Source organism: the organism of the source record quoted next, unplaced genomic scaffold (genome assembly GCF_019419815.1).
Source record: "Pyrus x bretschneideri cultivar Hongxiangsu unplaced genomic scaffold, Pyrus_bretschneideri_v1 Contig19, whole genome shotgun sequence".
NCBI classification, from domain to species: domain Eukaryota; kingdom Viridiplantae; phylum Streptophyta; class Magnoliopsida; order Rosales; family Rosaceae; genus Pyrus; species Pyrus x bretschneideri.
Window position 1 is genome coordinate 4,410,669 of NW_025999490.1, and position 23,609 is coordinate 4,434,277.

Sequence of the window (23,609 nt, forward strand, 5' to 3'; positions counted from 1 at the left end):
AGATGGATCGTCCTTAGTCAACAAATGACAATTTGAGTATGTGGCATTCAATTTTCATTTTGTTGTACAGTTTTTTTCTAATCCAAGTGAACATGTGAGAGGCAGAATCAAACTTTAGACTTCAAGTGCAGCGATAAAATACACGATGACAGCCTTTTAGTAGCAATTGGGAGAAACGTATTTATAGTTGTAACTTGCAATAAACTCATCAGTTTACATAATCTATAAGATAATTTGCGAATAAAAACTTACATGGATAAGGACATATGAGATTGGTTTGGACTTTTGACCCCCCATATAAAAACTTAGATCTATTTCATATACCTTCATGTTGAGTGTTGAGTCCATTTCTCCTCTGGTTAAATATCTATGAAATAATAAAAAATTACAATAAAATATTTATGTTCACAAGCATTTTTATTAAAATTATAATAAATAGTCATCCATTGAAAGATGTCAAGGCGCGACAAAAGATCAGAAATCCTACATCAAAGCATTTAGGAGGTCAATGGAGTTCGATCTGGCTTCAACTCTGCTCCTTCCGTGCATGCTCGAAAGACAAACAAGAGTTGTAGGGATTATAGGTTGAACAGTAGATCGAAGTCTACCTATTTCTTGGTGGGAGAGAGAGAAGGGGAAGACAAGTCGACCAAGAAAGGGATAAAGAGAGCATCCACTACTACCAATATCATCCATCAGATTCCTAATTTGATGCCTGTTTGTGGAGATAAAAGGGAATTAAAAGGGATGGCTGTGCTGCTTTAAATATGTATCATCACTACTACTCACTTAATCAGCATCTTATGGATAAATTTTGTAGTGTGCCGGAAACACTGCTTGATACATCTAATATAAAATTGAATGATGATTGATTTTAATTTATTATTATTATTTTTTTTTTGAGGTTATCGTCATATAATCAGGCAATAAGTGGACAAAATTATAAACCATTTAAAATAGAAAAACTAATGAAAAAAGTTTGAAAACTTCGAGTTTTAATGATAAGGACAAAATAAAGGGTAAAGTGAACAGTACCAGGATTGACTTTTTAGTGTAAAAATGTTGTTTTTCGTTAAAATGAACAGTACTGTGGACTTTTCGTTAAAACTTTCTTCAAAGATTTAATTGATCATGTACCAATTTAGAGGTTTCGTCTATTTATTTGATTAACAGTTAGACATGTGAATGAATTCCAATGTGATAGCATAGATGATCGTTGAAGGGTGACGTAGAATACGATCTGTCCAATAGAATTAGGGAATATGTAAAAGGTGAGAGTGACTAAATCCCACTTCCAAATCTTACCGAGAAAGAAAAGCACAGATAAAAGTAGAACAATAAAATTAGTATTTCCAAATCTTAGTGAGAAAGATAAGCTGATAGTGACTGAATCTCACTTCGATGAAACGAGAGCAATAGTTTTTGAACTATTACCGAATTGTACCTTTAGTCCCTAAACTAAAATTCCAAAGATTTGGTTTTTGTATTTAATTAAATATGGAGCATTGGTTCTTTCGTGCGAACTCCGTTAACTATGCCGTTACTTTCTTGATGTAGGAAGCGTATCAGACCTATTATTACGTGATTGAATGCCAACTGGATTAAAAATAAAAGATTTTTTTAAAAAGATAAAAATAAAAGTTCATGAATGATGGTGTAAACCCAAAACCCCAAAATTAAAATCTCTTTGCACTAAAAAAAAACCAAGTATGTCTGGAAGACTAATGCCACAACACACAAGGCATCATTAACTTGGCATCTCTCTGTTAACAATGTTTAGACATTCCGAAAACAATGAAGCCAGGCATCAATCTAAAAGATGACCTACGGTCGAAAGAATCAAGGGTGAAAATTTTCCCTCTGCAACGAGGAAAGCATTGTACGAATTAAAATCGGGTTAAAAACCATCTTTATTAGATGAGTTTTGTGTATGATTAGGCTGGCTTTACTGACTTTGCAGATTCTGTATCAGGGCGCTTGAAACTGATAATACCGCTAAGCCCTCGTCCCCTGGCAAGCGTCTCCAGTTCTTCAAGTTTTTCCTTAAGAAGTTCCACTTCTCCTGATAAGGCTTCGTCTCTTTGCTTGAGTGCCTGAAAAACAGTGAACGGCAGGCAGGCAGTTAGGCCCCCGTAAAACTTGATAGGTATTGTTCTAAGAAGCATGTAGTATGAAACAGTATACTGGGTTGTGCATACTGCATAGTATGATATATATTTACCAAACTGTGATATGATTGTTTCACAATACAAGTCTAACCAAGTTGTTATAACGTGCTCTTAGGTATTCGTGATAATCCACCAAGATTTTCACGATATTAGATATCCCCAACCTTAGACTAGCTCTTTCATAAAGAGTTTCCTTGGTTTGTAAGGTAATATTCATTAACATCGGCATGCTCTAGGTGTCTTTCATTAATCTTTTGAAGGACAAGCTACAAGTATCTAGTTTGTCAGCGGATAGTACTTTATCCACATCAGAAATTTAGAAGATGTACCATCTTGTTCACCAGAGAGTGCATAAGAGAGCATAATAGAGAGAGGGAGAAAGGGAGAGAGACTCTCCTGATTACTCTTTTCGGGGAAAAAAGGGGCAGCGATTTGCAAACGAACGAAAGGTAAACCTAATATGAGAGTTACAAGCTGCTTTATTCATTTCCACTGTAATGAAGCAACAAAATTGACCTTGGCATAATACAGTTTTGACTGTATTTCAGCAAGTGTAAAAAAATGTACATCTTCTGTATTCAAATAAATATGATTTTATCCACACTACTGAAATGAAACCAAAGAAGGCAGGTTGCTCAGATAGTTCAATACCAGAATAAAGAGTTAACATTTTCTTTCAACTCCATTAGCATTTTCAATTTGAAAAGGATTGGAGGTCATTTGTTCAAAAGACGGTAAAAATGTAACTGAATAAAAATTCTATATTCTCACGAGGTCAATGAAATAATAGCAGTCAAGGTTGGCGTACAAATGCAAATTAACACATTGATTATATTGCCACAATACCTCCAGTTCTTGCTTGCGTGCTTCCTCCTTTCTTGCTTCTGATCTAGCACTTCTTTGTACTTCAAATATCAAAGCAACTGTTGCAACCTGTGTGTGTGTATATATATATATATACACATATATAGAAAGTTAGGAATGTAAATATTATCATGGAACAATCACTACATATACAGTTGGTTTTATTGGGACGACCATGGTCTGTGAGTCACATTTCCAATTTGATAAATCACTACATATACAGCTCAAATCTACATATATTTATTTACATTTGAGCCTTCCAGTGTCCATTGATAAATCATAATAAATCGTAAACTTAAGAGAAACAGCTATGAGAAACTGCAAAACGAGTAGCTTGCACTAAATATTACCGAGAAGACAAAGAGCTCCCCCATAAGGTCAACAGCAGCCTGCACAGCCTTCTCCTCATTCAAAGGGCGAATCTCAACATCGGTTGCATGACTGTATAGGCGCCTTTGCATCCTCGTGGTGATTCGATGGTTTGCCTGAATCCCAATTCATTAGAGATTAAATCCCTTCACAGATTAATGCATACAAAGAAAGTTGATTTCAAGCAAACCAGCATCAGAACTTAGTGTTTGTAATATCAAATTCACACAGTAACATGAATTTACAGGCAGATAAACCTAACAAAAACCCGAAAGCAAGATTCCACAAAAGTATAAACAGTAGCTCAGCTCTAGCACCACTGTCAACAATAATTTTACAACAATACATAACACAACCCATGATAAACTAAAATGCGATTCACAAGCACTAGCTGGGACGATATAAATTAAAGAGCCCGGATGGGTAAGCTCGACGATTGATTACCAACAAGAAAATATTGAAACTTTTTAATCACCGAGTTAAAAAGAAAGTAAATTTCAAATGGGGGCAAGAATAACTTGTCAAAAAATGTATTGGGATCACATTACAACGAAATACAAATCACCAATTCACCCTCTGAAACAATATCTTGTAGTTAAAATTTACCTGTGCGATGCTGACGATTAACTGGCGGAACCTGGGATGCACTGCAGCTTGATGTTTGAGTCGGGCGGCGACGGGTTTGCTGAGAGTTTTGATGGCCAGAGTCCCGAGCTTCAGGAGCGGAAGCACCATGGCTGCGCAATCCGATCTACAAATACAATTGTTTGGTGCTTACTGTTCTTGCTTCGGAACAAAGCTGATGAGAATTCAGTAGCAAATGCTCAATCGACGGTGGTGATGAAGTTGGAAATGGGGTGGTTATGTATCATTGCTGCGGGGTTGACTGGTTCAGAGGGCGGGTGAGTTTCTTGGAGAAGAAGAAGAAGAGAGCTGAGAAATGGAGAAAGTCGGAGGAAAGGGAAGGCATGTGGGAAAATGGGGTTTGTTTGTTTATTGCTGAAATTGGGGGAAATTGGAGTGGAAACTGCGATTTTGTTAGTCCTCCTGTCTCTAGTTGGTTTCACTCCCATCGAATTGGACGGCTGAAATGTATAAAATTGCCATTCGGCGACGTTAACCGAAAATTATTTGTTTATTCGACCCAAGAGACCGAATTGTACGAAGTTAAATTGCATTCATAACCCAAATGATACATGTAGAAAATAAGGTGTTTTCCTAATTACAACCATGAACAGTCAATACAAATTTACCGCTTGAGAATGTCTCACAAGAATAAAATACAAATTCACAAAAAAAAAAAAAAAAAGACTTAGATTGAGTTGATGCAACTTATTACAGCTTATGACTAATCAAACTAAATAACTTGTAATGTAAAAAGTCTCACAATGGTTATGTGGGAATTGTTGCCCATTATTTCAGCTCAAACTGAGCATATCTACATGGTACAATTTTGATTGCAACTAGGTATCATTGTTTATGAATTGGGCTCAAATTGCATTATGTTGTGCAAATTAAAGCAATCTACCAACCTAACCATTATAGTTGGTAGAATCCACTAGGGGGAGGAAGAGAGACCAAGAGGATGATGAGGTTTGAATCGGATCAGTCGCCATGTAATAGAGATTCTGTCCAAATTTGCACCAACTAAATGTAATAAGTGATAAAACATCAATGTTTAGAGAGAGAAAAACAAAATACATGGTACTTTATTAGGAAATAGATCTTGAAACGATAATTTTTTAGTATTTCTTTTAGATACCTATTTTTTTCTATTGATCTTAATGATGTTATAATAATACTTGAAGATGTCTTAAGTTCGTCATGATCTAACAATTCAAAGTGAAGTCACTCAGTATCATGGTCTAATGATATTCATCTTCACTTGAAAGTTAGAGGCTAGGTTCGAATCTCGTGGATGGCGAATTCGATACCAAATTAGGCTACCCATTGTGTGGTTTTGCCGAACTCCTACTCCTCTCAATGTAAAAATATCGATGTACCAAAAAAAGAGAAAAACAATTCAAAGTGAAAGTTTACCCCTACAATTTATCATGGGTTGGATGGGAGGAGGATTCTCTCTCCTTCTATTCCCATCCTCTTCTCTCTTCTCTTCTCACACATTATTTTTTATTTTATTATTTCTATAAAAAAAATTAATATAAGATGTTAACATGGTTAAATCATAATCGTTTAAATAAAAAAAAAAAGAAAAAAGAGAGAGATTAGGAAGAAGAACCTCTTCCTGTTGGATGAGATCGGTAAACAAAACGCATCGACTCAGCAGCCCGGCCCACTTCCACAGCAAAAGACAACAAAATTCAGCCACGTCAGCGATCCTCAATCAGTATGACACCTCCCAAACCAACCCGCGTCCGTCGATTACCAAAGCATCAACGACCAAAGTCATTTCTATATCCGCGCCATTATTTTCAAACTGGAGCGAAGCACAACAAAAGCACATTCCACGTCAGCGATCCGGAACAAAAAACCAATCAAACTAGGCGCAGCCGTCGATAACACCCTAAATCAACGGTCTCAATTCTTTCTCTCCCATTTCCATTTTTCACATATCCCGATATAAAGTCCCTCCATAGCCAGAGCTCTCGCACGCTATTCACAAATCAATTAAAAATCCCCAAGTCTGAGAAACCCTAGTCACCTCTCGATCTCCAAACCAATCCACCAATGGCTCGCACCAAGCAAACAGCCCGCAAGTCCACCGGAGGAAAAGCTCCCCGCAAGCAGCTGGCCACCAAGGCGGCTCGCAAGTCTGCTCCGGCCACCGGCGGAGTGAAGAAGCCCCACCGCTTCAGGCCCGGAACCGTCGCTCTCCGTGAGATTCGTAAGTACCAGAAGAGCACTGAGCTCCTCATCCGAAAGCTCCCATTCCAGCGCCTGGTCCGTGAGATCGCCCAGGACTTCAAGACCGACCTGAGGTTCCAGAGCTCCGCCGTTGCGGCCCTCCAGGAGGCGGCGGAGGCCTACCTCGTCGGGCTTTTTGAGGACACCAACCTTTGCGCCATCCACGCCAAGAGGGTCACCATCATGCCCAAGGATATCCAGCTCGCTAGGCGCATCAGGGGTGAGAGGGCTTAGATTCCATTGGGGTTTTAGTACAGATAAAAAGGAGTATGGTTTTCGTAGGTAAGGTGTTTGCTGAAATGTTCATGTTATTTTGTGGGGTTGTCGCTTTTTGGTTCAGGGTAGGAAATGTAGGTAAGAATCGAGTCTGAACGATTGTAATGTTAACATCTATGTTAATGAATTCCAGTTCTTTTGATTTGTGCAATTTACAATTAACCCAAAATTATGTATTAGTTTGTAAGTGGTCTCTTATTACAGTACCAAAAAGGAGTGTTATTTTTGTATTATGGTGTGAATTTGAATTTTGTTAGCTCCTTATTTTTGCATTATGGTGTAAAAAGGAGTGTTACTTCAACCGGGCTGCTTCGTTAGTGTCTATAATTTTATGAAGCACCCCAAGTCATTATTTGACTAGAGGGGTATCATGCTAGTCAAATGCAGCCTTTAGTTTTTAACGGCTAAATTTGAAAATATCCAATTAATTTAATGAATTAATCACTAAATTTAAATTATAAGCTTAGAACTAATAATTATTAAGGATTATGTTTAGGAGGACTATAATAGCCATGTGTAGCACTTTCAGATGGAGATGACTTTAGTTGTATAAAAACCAGGCTGCTTAGTTAGTGACTAGAGAATAGTTATGGAGGGAGATGAAGCAAGAGATTTGTTTGGAGCAGTCCCATTTGTACAAGCATGTATTCAGCTTCATAACTTCAATGTCGCTCAAGTGTGTAGTGCAGCTCGGCATACCGGACATAATTGACCGCCACGGACAGCCCATTACTCTACCTGACTTGGTCACAGCACTTCAGATCCACCCGGCTAAAACCAGTAATGTGCACCGGCTCATGCGCCTCATGGTGCACTTTCGCTTCTTTGCACGAAAACAAGTTCCTAGAAATCATGGAGAAGCAGATGAAGGAGGAGAAGAGGCGTATGATCTCACACCGTCTTCCAGGCTCCTCCTGAAAGACAAAGTACCCAGCTTGTCTCCGTTCGTTCTGGTGATGCTCGATCCAGCTTCCGCAGCACCGTGGCAGTTCCTCGGAAACTGGTTTCGAGGAAGCGAGGTCACGCCTTTCAAGAGCGCTCATGGGATGGGGTTTTGGGAATACGGGGAACGAAACCCCGAATACAGCAGTCTTTTCAATGAGGCAATGGCTGGTGATTCTGGAATGTTGAACTTGGTGATTCGAGATTGCAAGCCAATCTTCGATGGGTTGAGTTCATTGGTTGATGTTGGTGGTGGGACTGGAAAAGTCGCTAGGATTCTCTGTGACGCTTTCCCTCGACTGAAATGCACAGTTCTTGAACTTCCACACGTTGTTGCTGATTCGCCAGACGGTGAAAATTTGAAGTTTGTTGGAGGAGACATGTTCCAGGGTATCCCTCCAGCGGATGCCGTTATCCTCAAGGTAAGCAAATTTTCAACTTTTCAATTATCTTCTGTTTTTGACTATATGTAATTGCATCAACTATTTAGCCTATAACAAGATGGAATAGAATATGGTAATGTTTGGAAGTAGTTAAAAATGGCTAAAAGCACTTTCAGATAGAAAAAAATTCTTTTAGTAACGCTTGGCATAAAAATGTTGGAAATTATATATTATAATATTTAATTTTTGTATCAATGAAAAATAAGAGTCAAGTGTTACAATTGAATTCAAATTGCATTTGTTTGTTAGAACTTTAGACAACAATCACAATTGTTTCAAAAGGGGTGGCTTGAGTTCTATATAAACTCAACCATCCCACTCGTCTAAGTAATTAAGAGTAGAGTTTTCTTCAAGTTTTTTATTCTTTGTTAGTCAAATTCCGAGTTGTTTCTGGAGAGTACGGAATAGACGTTCATCAAAGTTCGAAGATTGAGATGCTTTGACTTCGGATTATAGATTGTTGAATCCTAGGAGACGGACACCTACCGAACTACAAGCACAAGAGTAGGGGCGAATTTCTGTATTTAGGACATTGCATTTATACAAGCCTCAATCTCCAAGTTTGTCAGTTTTCTTATTTTCTCTCTAGTTGTTTATGTCAATCTCATATATAATTGATGTTGTGAATTTTATTATTATCATCGAAATTATATTGTTATTTTTTTTTCTTTCATATTTTCTAATATTACTTCAACAATCTAAAGATAAAAATTCTTATGCAATAATTAGAAAAATATGAATTTAAGAAATAATTATATTGATAAAGTAGAAAAGAATGATTTGAAAATATATTAGTGAAACTGCCGTTTAAAATTTAGACTTTTAGACACATGCATATTGCTGTGAAGGTATTGTTCTTGATCTTCATTAAGAAGGACATGAGCAGTTTGTTATGGTATTGTTTATTTATTTCTTTTTGCCATTTAACGTTATTGTTGTTGGTTCAATACTCTAAAAATTAGACATTGAGAATGGTGATCAGTTCTTGTGATATATGATTGGTTTTGCGAATTCAAAATCTTGCCAACCGTTGTGCCAGTTAAATGGTTTCTTAACGATGTTGATGAAGATAATAGTAAAAAGAGAATGGATATTATTGGAGTTCGATTCATGCCTTTTGGTTTGAATGATTTTGATTCAAACAAAAGAGGGTTTTCAACATCTTTTTTGGGGTCTTTGAAAATTTGACCCTTCACATCGTAAGAGGTATGTGTAGAATTGTCTATTAACTGTTAATTGACTTGGCATGCATAAACACATGCCACGAGGATCATGCACTTTCTTATATACCTTGGCATTATAAGGTTATAGTTTATGCATTAATCTGGATCACTGAAGTTTGATTCTAGGATCATGCATGTTTCTGTGAAACACATGTCGATCCTTTATACATATATGCAGTTTAGTTTAAATAACTGATTGTCGGTGTTTCCAATTCCTTTCTCTGGAAAAATGAGACATTGTTATTAGAATGTGGATAATAATTTGTGGTAAGATTTCACAAGTCCTTAAATTATTTTACAATCTGCATTTATAAAATATGCGAGACATTTGTACTGATGGAGGAATTTAGAAACAACACAACAGTTCTTGATGGGTTTGCAAATCGCTGCATCATTTGAAATCAACGAGGCCAGGATAGGCCCCATGCTGAAGTATGTTCAATTTACGCTTATACTGAAAAGAGGTGTTGGTTAAGGTCAAGTGAAATGGCTTGATTCAAGAATTTGCTTTATCTGCAAATTTAGAACGGTTACTGTGATACTAGTTCGTGAACTCAGATTCTTTTTCAGAAAGAATAAGTCTGAATTGATGCATTTAATCCACAATGCGATAAGTTCTTTCGTCATGAAAGAGAAGATAACCCCCTTATGTCCGTATGTGACTAAGAACTTTGGTTGTGACAAAGAGAACCATTGATTTCATTGTCATTGAAATGAAATTGGCTGGTATGTGAAGGCTTCAAAGCCATAGTGCAAGAGAAACTTGAAATCAGTCTTTGTTTCTTAATAATTATGCGATATGAAGGAAAAGAAACCTTATATAACGTTGAGGTTTTTTAGTTTTTTTTGTAAACTCAGTTTAGTTAAGCATATTCATAGAATGGTGAGCACTTATAATAAGAGTTGCATAACTAAAAACAGCGTTTTTCTACCAGTCATGATAAGAAGCCCAAGGGATTAATAATTTGGACTTGGAAGCGTGAAATAAAATTTGTTGTTCCTAGTCAAATTATAAATCTTTGAACTCATTTTAAGATGAGTTATCATTGTCGTAGAAAACGATGAATGGACAAAAAGTATGGGAGTATTTCGTAAAGAGAATGACGAAACGCTGAAATTGATGCTTATTGAGTAAGCATACACAATTAATATAGACATGATAATGCTTATTAAGCAAGAATATTAATGAACATGTTATGAATTCAATGATGCTGGCTAATTGAATTTTGATAATTTGAAGTCAAAGTACATATGGATGTGCAAATGCATAATCTATACTGGAATTGAAGATAATCTTAGAAAAGGCTAGAGAAGATGTACTTTGTGATAATTTAGCCTAGTAAGGGCTAAACACGATGTCCAAATAAGAGTAATTTGCTTCTTAAAAGAGAGATAATATAATAACAATTATCTCTTATAATGAGTAACTTTAAGGTACGAAGAGTTTGAGACCTTCCTACAAATACCTTAAGTGGGGGAGTATGCCCAAATATTAGCAAATTACTTACTAAAGTCCCAACATGTGCAGTTGAGGACTTGACATTGTAAATCTACTTCGTATGAAATATAATTTCATAAGATGGATTGTGTACACCACTAAAGATAGTCAACCTAAGTGGTACCAGTTATTAAAGGATTGACTAGAGAGTAAGTTGATCATAGAAGGGAAAGAGGCTAAAGCCAACATAACTAATGAATTAGCCGGACAGAACCCTAACTTAGTTGATTGGAGATACTATAGTCTAAGTTCAATAGGCAAACTAGTTGGGCATGATTCAAAGAAGTTAACACACTATATACCTCGTTCCTATGATGGCCGAAGTGTGTTGTATGCAGAAGTTTTAGGGTGTGTATTTATACTTAATGACAATGATATCTTATAAATAAGAGGAATAGAGTAGACTATTCTTAATCAATGGTCACCTATGTGAGAGTAGAAGTGGGTCGCTTCTATGAGAATGAGATGACTAAATTCTCTAAAGCTCTCATGAATTTAAGATTTGTTCAGGATCAAAATGAACACAACCATATGAACCGTAATATATTAGGGTAAAAGATTTGTGTTGCTTATTGTCTCAGTTTACTTCTGCGGTGAAAATTTAAAGATCTGTACTGCGTCACCAAGTAAATCCAATAACTATCCACTAGAGTAGGTTCGTCCAAAAGACACATCTTCCTGATGCATCTCTTGTCCACCTGTACTCTCAAATTCTTCCTAATTTTTCATTCATATGGGGGATTGTTGGTAATTATATATTATAATATTTAATTTTTGTGTGAATAAAAAAATAAGAGTCAAGTGTTATAGTTGAATTCAAATTCATGAGTTGTATTTGTTCGTTGAAACTTTAGGCAACAATCACAATGTTTCAAAAAGGGTGGCTTGAGTTCTATATAAACTGAATCATCCCACTCGTCTAGAGTTTTCTCCAAGGCATGGACAGGGCTAATGAAGGCTCACTGGGGGCCTATGCCCCCACTCAAGTCATTCATTTGTTAAGTTGTAGATTACAATTATATAATACACAAGCGTTATCTTTGAAGAAAATATATGTATCTAATATCCAACATACCTTTATACTGCATATACTCCATATTAAATATTATATGAGCAAAAATGCTCTTGTTATGTCATTCAAACCGAAAAACATCTCCCACATAATCATGTATTAATATTTTTCTTATCATTTTGCCACTTTCCACTACTACACTGAAATTTTTGTAATATTGGAATTGTGATGCATCATCATTTGAAATCAATCCTATTATCATATTAGGTATATATAAGCCATACTATAATAAGGTTTTCTTAGTTGATTTTCGGGTCGCCCCCATTAGAAGAAATTTCTAGCTATGTCCCTGCTCCAAGGTCTTTTATTCTTTGTTAGTCAAATTCCGAATTGTGTTTTCAGAGTACGGAATATAGACGTTCACCAAAGTCCGAAAACTGAAGTGTTTTGACTTCGAATTATAAATTGTTGAATCCTGGGAGACAAACGCCTACCGAACTACAAGTACAAGAGTAGGAGCGAAATTCTGTCTTTAAGACGTTGCATTTATGCAAGCCTCAATCTTCAAGTTTGTTAGTTTTTCTAATTTTCTCTCTAGTTGTTTATGTTAATCTCATATATACGTGATGTTATGAATTTGATTATTATCATTGAAATTATATTGTTATTTTTTTATATTTTCTAATATCGCTCCAACAATATGTTTAGTGGCATACATGAACAACTAAGTATTTAGATCACCAAGATGATATGTTTATTTCAAACTTGAATAATTCATGGTTTTCTGGACTCCAACTAAACATGCCACAAATGCGGTTATGGGTTAAAAGGACCTGGAGCTGAACTGCTTTTCGAAATGTTGATTGAGGAAGAAGTTCCAAGCACTTTTCTTTAAAGCACATAAAATTGTGTTAAATTTTCGACTGCTGCTAATAAAAGCGGTTTTAACAAAGACGGTTTTGGTTATATGATGTGAAAATTGGTAATTGGCAGCTGATTTTGCATGATCTGAGCGATGAGGAATGCTTGAAGGTTTTGAAGAAATGCAGGGAAGCAATTGCAAGCAATGGCCAAGGGAAAGTTATAATCATAGACATAGTGATAAACGAAGAGAAAGATGAGCATGAAATAACCGAAGCAAAGCTCTTGTTTGATCTGCTGATGATGGTTGTGGTCACTGGAAGAGAGAGGAGCGAGAAAGACTGGAAAAAGCTCTTTCTGGAGGCTGGTTTCAGCAGCTACAAGGTGACACCAATATTTGGTTTGAGATTCCTCATTGAAGTTTTTCTTTAGAAAGTTAGAAGCAACCATGTAATATGCGTGATTTACGTGGAAGCTGAGTTTTAAGAATAATTAGCTACAAAATAAAGTAGTTGAACGTTTGATAAATTATATTTATAAAAGTATTATGAGAATAAAAAACAGTATAAAAGCGTTTGGTAAATTTTAATATAAAAAATGATATAATTATATAATGATAAAAATGGACATGATAGTAGGGACGATGACGATGACAACGGTGGTAAGAGTAATGGTTGTGATGCGGGATGTAGTGGTGTCAATAAAAGGGTTTGGTGGTTGTGTTGTAGTCTTGCAGAGGTAACAATGGTGGTAGGGATGCGACAAGTGAGAACGATGATAGTGGTAGTTGTGGTGGCGGCCGTTGTGGTTATGATGGTGGCAGTGGCGACAATAATGGTAATGGTAGTTGTAGTTGTGGTGGTAGTGGTGGTGGTAATGGTTGTGGTGGTGGTGACAACAATATAAGTGGTAATGGCAATGGTGATGTAAGAGGTTATGGTTGTTGTAGTGGTAGATGATTGTGTCTAAAAGGATAAATAATGTCTTTTTTTTTTTAATTAATGAGAGTATTACAAAAATTAAAAATATTCATTAAAAGACTCAACTCCATTTTTTATTAAAGAAGCTTTTTAAAGCAAGATATTTCATTTTTACCAAACATTTTTTATTGCTTAACTAAAAATTGAAGCTGTTTTTTGTAAAAAAAAACAATAGGCCTATTAATGATTTAACATAATTCATTCTAAAGAGTGATATGATTGGTCGCACACACATGTATATTAATTTTGACTACTTTGTAAATATTATAAGCATAAATAATCATAATCAGTGTATTAGCCAAAAAAAAAAAAATCAGAATCAGTCATGCATACACGTGTAAATTTGTTTTGATGGTTCTTTGTAGTTTTATAAGCATTAATAACCATGGCAGTCCCACACGTGTAAATGACTATTTCTAGCATTTCTTTTCCCTTAGTTTTAATTAAATAATTGTTCTTGCATTGATAGATAATTGGAGGACTTTTCTTCATTTTCAGATAGATATAATTCCAGTACTTTGATTTGTGCAATTTACAATCAACCCAAAATTATGCACTAGTTTGCAGGTGGTTCTTGACCGTTGTGGTGAAAATGAGTGTTATTTTTGCACTCTAATGCGAATTTGAATTTCATTTAATCTGATAAATTTATTTTTTGGACAAAAAAAATTTGAAGTATGCTATTTACACATTTATTTTTATTTTTTACACACTTTTAGTTAATTTTTGTTTATTATTATTTTTTAAAATTTATCTAATCTCATAATTAAAAATTAAAAAGATTGTAAAAAATAAAAAGAAGCGTGTATGTATGTGCTAGTTTTTATGGGTTTTTTTTTAATATTAAAGTCAAAGTCAACTGACATTGAGGCTTGAATAGTCAATTTGTTGGGATTGGCTCAGATATTTGTTATCTTAATGAGTGGTGGTACAAGAATTGAAGAACAAAATACACTTTGAGAATTGTATTGTAATGTAAAGTACAAAAATGTTTTGGTCTTTATTTCTTATTTATTCTATTCAACAGTGATTTGTATTGTAATATAATTGCTATTTGAATCTTGTTTCCGCACAACCAAACCCCAACACAATTACCTTTTTGTTGTTTTTGATAAAACAATAGAGACTGGATTTGGAGTAGATTACCTAGTAGGTACCGGATTTATTATTTATGTTAGTTGGATTAATATTTTTATTTACCGAGAAATATCAATTAACGGTGGTGCACAATTATTGTCTACTTATTACAAAAATGCCACTTTCCTAAAGTCTTATCTTTCTAGCGATGATTTAATATAATGCATACTTTTGGGATATCCGATATGGTGGAGGGTTATATGTTTCTTGACTATTTCTTGATATCATGATTCTAAGATCATCTCTAATAGAGAGGATTAAAGGTTTAAAAGCTAAAAAGTGACTCGATTTGTCCAAAATTTTATCTTTAATTGATGGCTGATCTATAATTTTATAAAGCACACAAAGTCATTATTTAACTAGAGGGGCATCAGACTAGCTAAATGTAAGTCCCTAACCTTTTTTTGGGGCTAACTTTTCGGTTACAATAATTAATTCAAATTTAATGGTTAAATTTGAATACATTCAATTAATTTAATTAATTAATCACTAAATTTAAAGTATAAGCTTAGATCTAATAATTATTGAGGATTATGTTTAGCCGGACTATAATTGTGGATGAAGCTATATATAGCCTTTTCAGATAGATGGAGATGACTTTAGTTTAGTTGAATAAAAACCGGGCTGCTTCGTTAGTAACTAAAGAATTTGCAGAATAGTTATGGAGGGAGATGAAGCAAGAGATTTGTTTGGAGCACAGTCCCATTTGTACAAGCATGTATTCAACTTCATAACTTCTATGTCGCTCAAGTGTGTAGTGCAGCTCGGCATACCGGACATAATTGACCGCCACGGACAACCCATTACTCTACCTGACTTGGTCACAGCACTTCAGATCCACCCGGCTAAAACTGGTAATGTGCACCGGCTCATGCGCCTCATGGTGCACTCCGGCTTCTTTGCACGAAAAGAAGTTCCTAAAAATCATGGAGAAGCAGATAAAGGAGAAGAAGAGGCGTATGATCTCACACCGTCTTCTAGGCTCCTCCTGAAAGACAAAGTACCCAGCTTGTCTCCCTTCGTTCTAGGGATGCTCGATCCAGCTATCGCAGCACCGTGGCAGTTCCTCGGAAACTGGTTCCGAGGAACCGAGGTCACGCCTTTCGAGAGCGCTCATGGGATGGGGTTTTGGGAATACGGGGAAGGGAACCCCGAATTCAACAGTCTTTTCAATAAGGCAATGGCTAGTGATTCTGGAATGATGAACTTGGTGATTAGAGATTGCAAGCCAATCTTTGATGGGTTGAGTTCATTGGTTGATGTTGGTGGCGGGACTGGAAAAGTTGCTAGAATTCTCTGTGACGCTTTCCCTCAACTGAAATGCACAGTTCTTGAACTTCCACACGTTGTTGCTGATTTGCCAGACGGTGAGAATTTGAAGTTTGCTGGAGGAGACATGTTCCAGGGTATCCCTCCAGCGGATGCTGTTTTCCTCAAGGTAAGCAAATTTTCAACTTTTCAATTATCTTCTGTTTTGACCATATGTAATTGCATCAACTACTTAGCCTATTATAACAAGATGGAATAGAATATGGTAATGTTTGGAAGTAGTTAAAAATGGCTAAAAGCACTTTCAGATAGCAGAAAAATCTTTCAGTAACAGTTGGCATAAAAGTTTAGTGGCATACAGGAACAACTAAGTATTTAGATCACCAAGATGATATGTTTATTTCAAACTTGAATAATTCATGGTTTTCTGGACTCCAGCTAAACATGCCACAAATGTGGTTATGGGTTAAAAGGACCTGGAGTTCCAAGTACTTTTCTTTAAAGAACTTAAAATTGTGTTAAATTTTCAACTGCTGCTAATAAGGTTTTAAGTTTTTGACAAAGACGGTTTTGGTTATATGATGTGAAAATTGGGTAATTGGCAGCTGACTTTGCATGCTCTGAGCGATGAGGACTGCTTGAAGGTTTTGAAGAAATGCAGGGAAGCAATTGCAAGCAATGGCCAAGGGAAAGTTATAATCATAGACATAGTGATAAACGAAGAGAAAGATGAGCATGAAATAACCGAAGCAAAGCTCTTGTTTGATCTGCTGATGATGGTTCTGGTCACTGGAAGAGAGAGGAGCGAGAAAGATTGGAAAAAGCTCTTCCTGGAGGCTGGTTTCAGCAGCTACAAGGTGACACCAATATTTGGTTTGAGATCCCTCATTGAAGTTTTTCTTTAGAAAGTTAGAAGCAACCATGTAGTATTTATGATTTATGTGGATGCTGATTGCCGAATAAGTACTGTCAAATTGCATACCATATGATTATGGACCAGTTTGGGATTGATGTGTTTTTTTTTTTTTAAAGCTGCTTCTGCTATGTTTTAAGAATAATTAGTTGTAAAATAAAGTTGTTGAGCGTTTGATAAACTGTATTCATAAAAGTGTTGTGAGTATGAAAATAGTATAAAAGTGTTTAGTAAATTTTAATGTAAAATTGATATAAAATTATACATAATAACAAAAGATGAATATGATAGTGGGGATGATGACAACAATGACGGTGAGGGCGGTGGTGGTTGTGATGGTAGTGTTGGTGGTTGTGTTTATAGTGGTGGTGATGGCAATGACGATTGTGACAACAATGATAGTTGCAATTGTAGTTGTGATGTTAACGTCGGCGGTCATGCTTGTGGTGGTGGTTGTAGTGGTCGTGTTGGTGGTGTTGGTGACACAATTGTGGTGTGGTAGTGTCACCAATGGTAGTGGTAATGGCAATGGTGGTGGTGGTCAATTTATTCTTTAAAGACAAAATGTGTCTACATTGATAAATAACGTCATTTTTTAAAATTAATGAAGTTATTACAAAAATTGAAAATATTCATTAAAAATTGCTTTTTGTTACTTAACTAAAAAGTGAAGTAGTTTTTGGTTAAAAAACCAATACCAAACGGGACCTATTAATGATTAATATAATTAACCCTAAAAGAGTGACATGATCAGTCGTTCATACATGTATATTAATTTTGACCACTTTGTAAATATTACAAACATGATTGATCAAATCAGTCTATCAACAGAAAAGAAAATCAAAATCAGTCGTGCATGCATGTGTAAATTTGTTTTGATAGTTCTTTGTGGCATTACAAGCATTAATAATTATGATAGTCCCACACGTGTACGTGACTATTTCTAGCACTTCCCTTAGTTTTAATTAAATAATTGTTCTTGCATTGATAGATAACTAGCCTTTATGCACGCGCTTATGTGCGTACAGAAGACATTTTTTGAATTACGGCATGCTACGTGCGACTTATACGTTTTAAATGTATTTATATGCATGAATTGACAAAAGAAAGTCAAATATTTGAAGTAAATGAATAATCTTAGATTATGCTAGAAAAAACCCCTCGCAAACCAATCAAAGTAGCTGAATTCACATAAAAAAATTGGTCTTTCAATTTCCATCTACATTCTATTGAATTTACATTAAGAATATAGAAAATAATATTTAATAAACAACTGGTTGAATCACATTATTGCTAGCCTATTGAGAGGCTAAACCTACTGTAACATCCCACATCGCCCAGAGGAGTGAATCCTGTAAGCCTTATATGTATATTCTCATCTCTACCTAGCACAAGGTCTTTTGGGAGCTCACTGGCTTCGGGTTCCGTAGGAACTCCGAAGTTAAGCGAGTTCACGCAAGAGGAATCCCAGGATGGGTGACTCACTGAGAAGTTTTCCCACAAACAAAACCGTGAGGGTGTAGTAGGGGCCCAAAATGGACAATATCGTGCTACGATAGAGTCGAGCCCGGGATATGGTGGGGGCCCGGGCCAGGATGTGACACCCACCCATTCCCCTTTAGTGTAGATAATATCGTATGTTGAAACAAAAAAAAAATATTTTTGTCCAAAAATTTTTGGTGAAGCTTGTGACCCCAAAAGGGGTTGTTGGCTTTATATATAAAGATTTGACAACTAATTTAATCACATTATTATGCGCGTGCAAAATATTTTTTTTATAACTGGTATTACATGTCTCTTAAGATGTTTTGAACGTGTTTAAAAATAGAGAAAATAATATTTAATGAACAACTGATTGAATCACATTATTACTAGCCTATTGTGAGTTACTAATTAAAAAAAATGTACAAAAAGAATTAATTAGTTAAAAAAAATGTTAAAAGGATGAAAATATCCCTACATTATTTTGGGTTGGTTTTGAATTTTTTTCGTTTTAGGGGCATTTTTGTCCAAAACTTTGTTTGAAGCTTGTGACCTAAAAGGGGTTGTTGGCTTTACATATAAAGATTGGGGGACTTTTCTTCATTTCACATTTTGATAGATATAATTGGGGGATTTTTCTCCACCTTCACATTAAACAAAGGGTACATGCCTAACTTTCTTCATTTTCCATATGCAAATTTTCTAATCTTCAGATTTTAACTTCACCATGGCAACTTGGCCAAGAGAAATCTGCAAAGAAACCAAAACAAAGAACACAAAGTAAACATAAAAATATGGACAGATGATGTCAGTTTTAACATAAGCGCGAGACTATTTTGTATTTTTATTCACTTAACCCTATACAGATTTTACTTAATGTGTTGTCGTAGTCAGCCGATGCCATTAAAAGTTTTTTCCCAAGTAAACAATGCAGTAATAGAGGCAAAAGGCAAAAACCAAAAGGGTATGTAAGAACCAGCAACTCATATGCAAACAATCTTGCAATATTAATTAGGGATTCAAGGAGCTCCTCTCTTTTATCTTTGCCCAATAAATCAACACTTCTAGAAATTGTTGTTTTTCTTTTTTAAGTGTCCTTAAATGTGGATTAGTCATTTGGTCTGAATTAATTAGTACTAAATAATAGGCAAATCCAAGTCGCTCTTGCAGGCAGCCGAAATTGAAGTCAAGGCTCCCTTCCAACAAATCCAAAGAAATTATGATCTTCCTACAATATTTGGGAAATGTATACGAAAAAAATTCATTTATAAATTAGAATCCACTTAATCCCTACTTCCTTGATTCTGAAGTTAGCGAACCAGCAAAGCAAAAATTATGAATTTTGGAAAGGAGGACCTTGATCTGGTTTTGGTCCCAAGTGGACTGTTCATCATGCTTGTCTATCACATCATCCTCCTCTACAGATATCTCCATCAACCTCACACCACAGTCCTTGGCTTTGAAAACAATGACAAAAGAGCTTGGGCTGAAAGAATTATGCAGGTAATTACAATCTCTCCCTCTTTCTCAATGAGCGGACTGGATTGTGTAACAACTTGACAGGCATAAGTGCAAGAAAAAAGGTTTTGAGATTTCCAAAGTTGTGACCCTAGCATCCAATTTGGGTTCCTAATGCACATGTTGCATTGCTGCATAATCCGGTCCGCTACCTATTACCCTAGCATAACCTAATTTTCATTGCACCTAAATACCTTTAATTGCAGGTTGATAAGAGAGATGTTGGCACAGCTTTAAATGTGATCTCATCCAACACATCAGCAGCAACTTTTCTGTGTTCCATCTCCTTAACTCTCAGCTCCCTCATTGGAGCTTGGCTCGGAAGTAATTCAACTAAGACAGTCTTCCAGAGTGAATTGATCTATGGCAACACCAACCCATCAATCCTCACAATAAAATACATAAGCCTCTTGACTTGTTTTCTTCTAGCCTTTGCATGCTTTGTTCAATCGGCAAGGCACTTTGTCCATGCGAACTACCTGATCAGCATGCCAGATAGTAACATTCCGGCGTGGTACGTGCAGATGGCGGTGATAAGGGGAAGTGATTTTTGGTCACTTGGGCTTAGAGCACTCTATTTTGCTCTTACTCTTTTGCTGTGGTTTTTTGGTCCGATTCCGATGTTTGTTTCCTCCATGGTTTTGGTCATAGTTCTACATAACCTTGACACAAACACCAGACCACTGCATCAGCATCACCTTCCGGGAAAGGAGCTCGTTAAACACACCGGCGAGAGAATCTCAGAGGTGGCTGTGACCATTCAGCATGATACAGAAACGGTTAAAACTACGACTAGTAGTACAGCGTAATTTTCAATCGTGTATGCATGTTTGTTTGGAGTTGTTAGGTAGTAGGTTTCCTTAGCTAGTAGTGCTATTTGATTAAAAAAAAACCAATAATTTGATTAAAAAAGAACCAATGTCTTACAAACACCACGAAAGAGTTTTGGAAGCTAGAAATTGGGAGATTAACTTCAAAATTTCCCTTCAATGGCCCAAAATTTTGTTAGTAGATTGGAATTTATTATGATTATTACAAATAAGCACCTAGCATCCTCGTTTTGAAAAAAAAAAAAAAAAAAAAATCAACTGTTATTGCACTCGACTACTAACGCATTATAGATGAAGAGGTTTCTCTTTTATTGTAGTTTGATCTCTCAAGTGCTTTTCTCTAATATTATCGGTTGTCGGAACTACTATTTTAGTAAATTTATATTGATTGGCTAGTACTTGGAGATGTCTATAACCTATGCACTACAAGTTGGATTTTTACCTAACTTGAAACGTGTGTTTGAATACTCTTTATATATAGCCAAGACAAGTTGTTGGTTTCTATATTTTATTTAGAGGCAGTTGAATTGACAGTATTGCTTAATTAATTTTGGTCTAATAAAATTATTTTTTCCCAATAATAAAAGCAAACTTATGTATGCAACTTGTTTTATAGGACATCCTTGTGAAAACACATGTGTACATACTCCATATTAGAAGCACACATTAACTTTTTTTTAGAACCTCGATGATACTAAAGAAATTTATGAATCTGAAAATAAGAAGTTATACTTAGCCAGGAAGACATAAAATTTCTCTCTCATAAAATAAGAAAACCAAAAAAAAAAAAAATAGGAACATAAACCTTACCCTTCTTTAAAAAAATACAAAAAAACGAGAGGGGACACAAACCTTACCACATATCAAGAGGGGGAGATAAACATGCAGGTGGGCATGCTCAAGAAATCCGAATTCAGAAAAAGAAGAATCTGTATAGGAGGAGTGGTATGCTAAACAAATACGAGTGAATACGAGAGATGCACACATTGATTTAAAGTTGTACATAATTGATAACGTAAGTAACTGGAAATTATTGCGTTCACGATCAATGAAAATTTGATTTAACTCTACAAACTTGACGCTCAAAAAACCACTAATAATAGTTCGTTTGTAGCCATGGCCTCCAATGCCAGTCACTTCTAACCACCGCCGGACTTTCTCAAAGTCGTGGCAAGATAGGATCACGATGGTCGCGACAGATGAAGCTAACATGGGAATAGGTCCAAAAAACCCCAATAGAAAATTGAGAGCAAAGTAGAGTGCTCTAAGCCCAAGTGACCAAAACTCGCTTCCCCTTTCAACTGCTCTCTCGGCTTTTTTCACGTCGCTTTTCGCGGTGGCTCCTGGGGTGGCTAAAAGGTAGTTTGAGTGGACAAAGTGCCTAGCTGATTGAACAGCATGAAAAAGCAAGGAGAAAACATGTCAAGATGCAGATGCACTTGATAGAAACGGTTAATGGGTTTGTGCTGCCATATATTATTTCACTTGGTAAGAAGTTGTTAATGGAGTTTGCCATCCAAGCTCCAATGAGAGAGCACAGAGTTAGAGAGATTGATGCTAAGGACGTAGTTGCACTTGTATTGGAGGAAATGACATCAAAAGTTGTTTTAACTTTCGTTGCAACTTGAACATCTTCACCCTGCAGCAACCAACAGTGAACAAATTAACCCGGAACATGCAATGGCTCATAGCTCAAATGGTTAACAGCTTTCGTCCATGCACTTGAGAGTAGTATATATAAACAAACTTCACAAAAATAGGTGAAATTAAAGAAGATATGAAGCTTACCTGCAAGATTTTTCCAACCCAATTTTTGTTGTCAATGTTTTCAGATCCAATGACAGTGGAGAGAGGGTGATTGATGTATTTGTAGAGCTTGCTTCAGTTTCCATTTAGATGCAACTAATAGTTGACATTGAAAGCTGTTGCCGAAATCGAAAGCAAGTGGTAATCTTCAAACTCAAAACTACAAGGTGGAGACTCCTACATGCTGAATATTCTCTGCGAGTTTCTGATTTGGGCCAAATCTTATCCCAAGAATCATGGATTGGACTTGACCGGACAGGAAAGGTCGGAACCATTCCTTTATAAATAGAACAGGAAGACCCCTTACTCATCGCCATTTAGCACCAAGAGATCGGAAAACTATGGAGTTCTAATCATGCTGATTTACCACCTCTTCCTCCTCTCCTCTACAAGTACCTCATGCAGCCTCTTTCCACTGCCATTGGATACGAAAACATGGACAAAAAGAATTGGGTTGGCAAACTTCTGAAGGAAGCATCATGTGTCCTTTTTTAATCCAAGCGATATTTGAAGGACCTCGACTGCAAGGGTACGTAAACGCTATTAACCGTAATTTGTTTACTTTTGATGGCTGCAGGACCAAGATGCTACGAAGAATGTTTTACCAGCTTTTACTGTGATTTCCTCCAAGTAAACTTAGCAGCAATCTCTCTAACTCTCTGCTTTCTCATTGGAGCTTGGATGGCTAACTCCACCAACAATTTCGTCCCAAGAGAAATAATATCTGGCAAAACACACCGATCAGTTATTTCTATCAAGTACATCTGCCTCTTGACCTGTTTTCTCCTTGCTTTTTCATGCTTTGTTCAACCAACTAGCCACTTTGTCCATTCAAACTACTTGTTAAGCACTGTGAGAGCTACTACGAGAATCGATGGTAAAAAAGCCGAGATAGCGGTTCAAAGAGGAAGTTCAGTTTTGGTCACTTGGGCTTAGAGCACTCTATTTTGCTCTCAATTTTCTTCTATGGTTTATTGGACCTACACCGACGCTTGCTTCCTCCGTTGTAACGGTTCTGATCTCAAGTTGCCATGACTTCAAGAAGCCAGATACGAATCAGCAAGTCATCGCTATGTAAATGAAGGGTATTATTTATTTCTTGGGCATGAATTTTGTACACAGCTAAAACCATATATTCTTCTTCCTTGTTGGA

At 36.2% G+C, this 23,609-nt stretch overlaps 4 protein-coding genes, 1 long non-coding RNA gene and 1 pseudogene across 5 annotated transcripts; 4 read left to right on the top strand and 2 right to left on the bottom strand.

The window, feature by feature from the left end:
* Positions 1–1,673: 1,673 nt before the first annotated feature.
* LOC103937017 (OPA3-like protein) lies at positions 1,674–4,476 on the bottom strand. Its single transcript, XM_009346960.3, has 4 exons — positions 4,008–4,476; positions 3,383–3,517; positions 3,015–3,101; positions 1,674–2,093 (listed from the first exon to the last, which is right to left on the bottom strand). Exons 1-4 carry the CDS (start codon positions 4,134–4,136, stop codon positions 1,935–1,937), a joined length of 510 nt encoding a protein of 169 aa, XP_009345235.1. The 5' UTR covers positions 4,137–4,476; the 3' UTR covers positions 1,674–1,934.
* A 1,528-nt stretch (positions 4,477–6,004) lies between these two features.
* On the top strand, positions 6,005–6,693 carry LOC103936931 (histone H3.2). Its single transcript, XM_009346849.3, has one exon. It carries the CDS (start codon positions 6,090–6,092, stop codon positions 6,498–6,500), a length of 411 nt encoding a protein of 136 aa, XP_009345124.2. The 5' UTR covers positions 6,005–6,089; the 3' UTR covers positions 6,501–6,693.
* A 438-nt stretch (positions 6,694–7,131) lies between these two features.
* LOC103936756 lies at positions 7,132–13,013 on the top strand (annotated as a pseudogene).
* Positions 13,014–15,037: 2,024 nt separating this feature from the next.
* On the top strand, positions 15,038–17,006 carry LOC103936842 (probable O-methyltransferase 3). Its single transcript, XM_009346750.3, has 2 exons — positions 15,038–16,076; positions 16,513–17,006. Exons 1-2 carry the CDS (start codon positions 15,300–15,302, stop codon positions 16,810–16,812), a joined length of 1,077 nt encoding a protein of 358 aa, XP_009345025.2. The 5' UTR covers positions 15,038–15,299; the 3' UTR covers positions 16,813–17,006.
* Positions 17,007–19,400: 2,394 nt separating this feature from the next.
* Positions 19,401–20,887, top strand: LOC103936674. The gene is made up of 2 exons (XM_009346553.3): positions 19,401–19,805; positions 20,027–20,887. The coding sequence occupies exons 1-2, from the start codon at positions 19,638–19,640 to the stop codon at positions 20,627–20,629; spliced, it is 771 nt and encodes a 256-aa protein (XP_009344828.2). The 5' UTR covers positions 19,401–19,637; the 3' UTR covers positions 20,630–20,887.
* LOC125476423 lies at positions 20,094–23,450 on the bottom strand. The gene is made up of 2 exons (XR_007257736.1): positions 22,439–23,450; positions 20,094–22,289 (listed from the first exon to the last, which is right to left on the bottom strand). It is a non-coding gene; the product is annotated as an uncharacterized LOC125476423 (long non-coding RNA).
* Positions 23,451–23,609: the final 159 nt, after the last annotated feature.

Bases quoted from the DNA above. Each gene is read 5' to 3' on its own strand.
- LOC103936842 (XM_009346750.3), top strand. From the start codon at position 15,300: ATGGAGGGAGATGAAGCAAGAGATTTGTTTGGAGCACAGTCCCATTTG. The intron at 16,077-16,512 runs GTAAGCAAATTT...GGTAATTGGCAG, and splicing joins CGGATGCTGTTTTCCTCAAG to CTGACTTTGCATGCTCTGAG.
- LOC103936674 (XM_009346553.3), top strand. From the start codon at position 19,638: ATGAATTTTGGAAAGGAGGACCTTGATCTGGTTTTGGTCCCAAGTGGA. The intron at 19,806-20,026 runs GTAATTACAATC...CTTTAATTGCAG, and splicing joins GGGCTGAAAGAATTATGCAG to GTTGATAAGAGAGATGTTGG.
- LOC103936931 (XM_009346849.3), top strand. From the start codon at position 6,090: ATGGCTCGCACCAAGCAAACAGCCCGCAAGTCCACCGGAGGAAAAGCT.
- LOC103937017 (XM_009346960.3), bottom strand. From the start codon at position 4,136: ATGGTGCTTCCGCTCCTGAAGCTCGGGACTCTGGCCATCAAAACTCTC. The intron at 3,102-3,382 runs GTAATATTTAGT...ACACACACACAG, and splicing joins GGGAGCTCTTTGTCTTCTCG to GTTGCAACAGTTGCTTTGAT. The intron at 2,094-3,014 runs GTATTGTGGCAA...ACTGTTTTTCAG, and splicing joins CACGCAAGCAAGAACTGGAG to GCACTCAAGCAAAGAGACGA.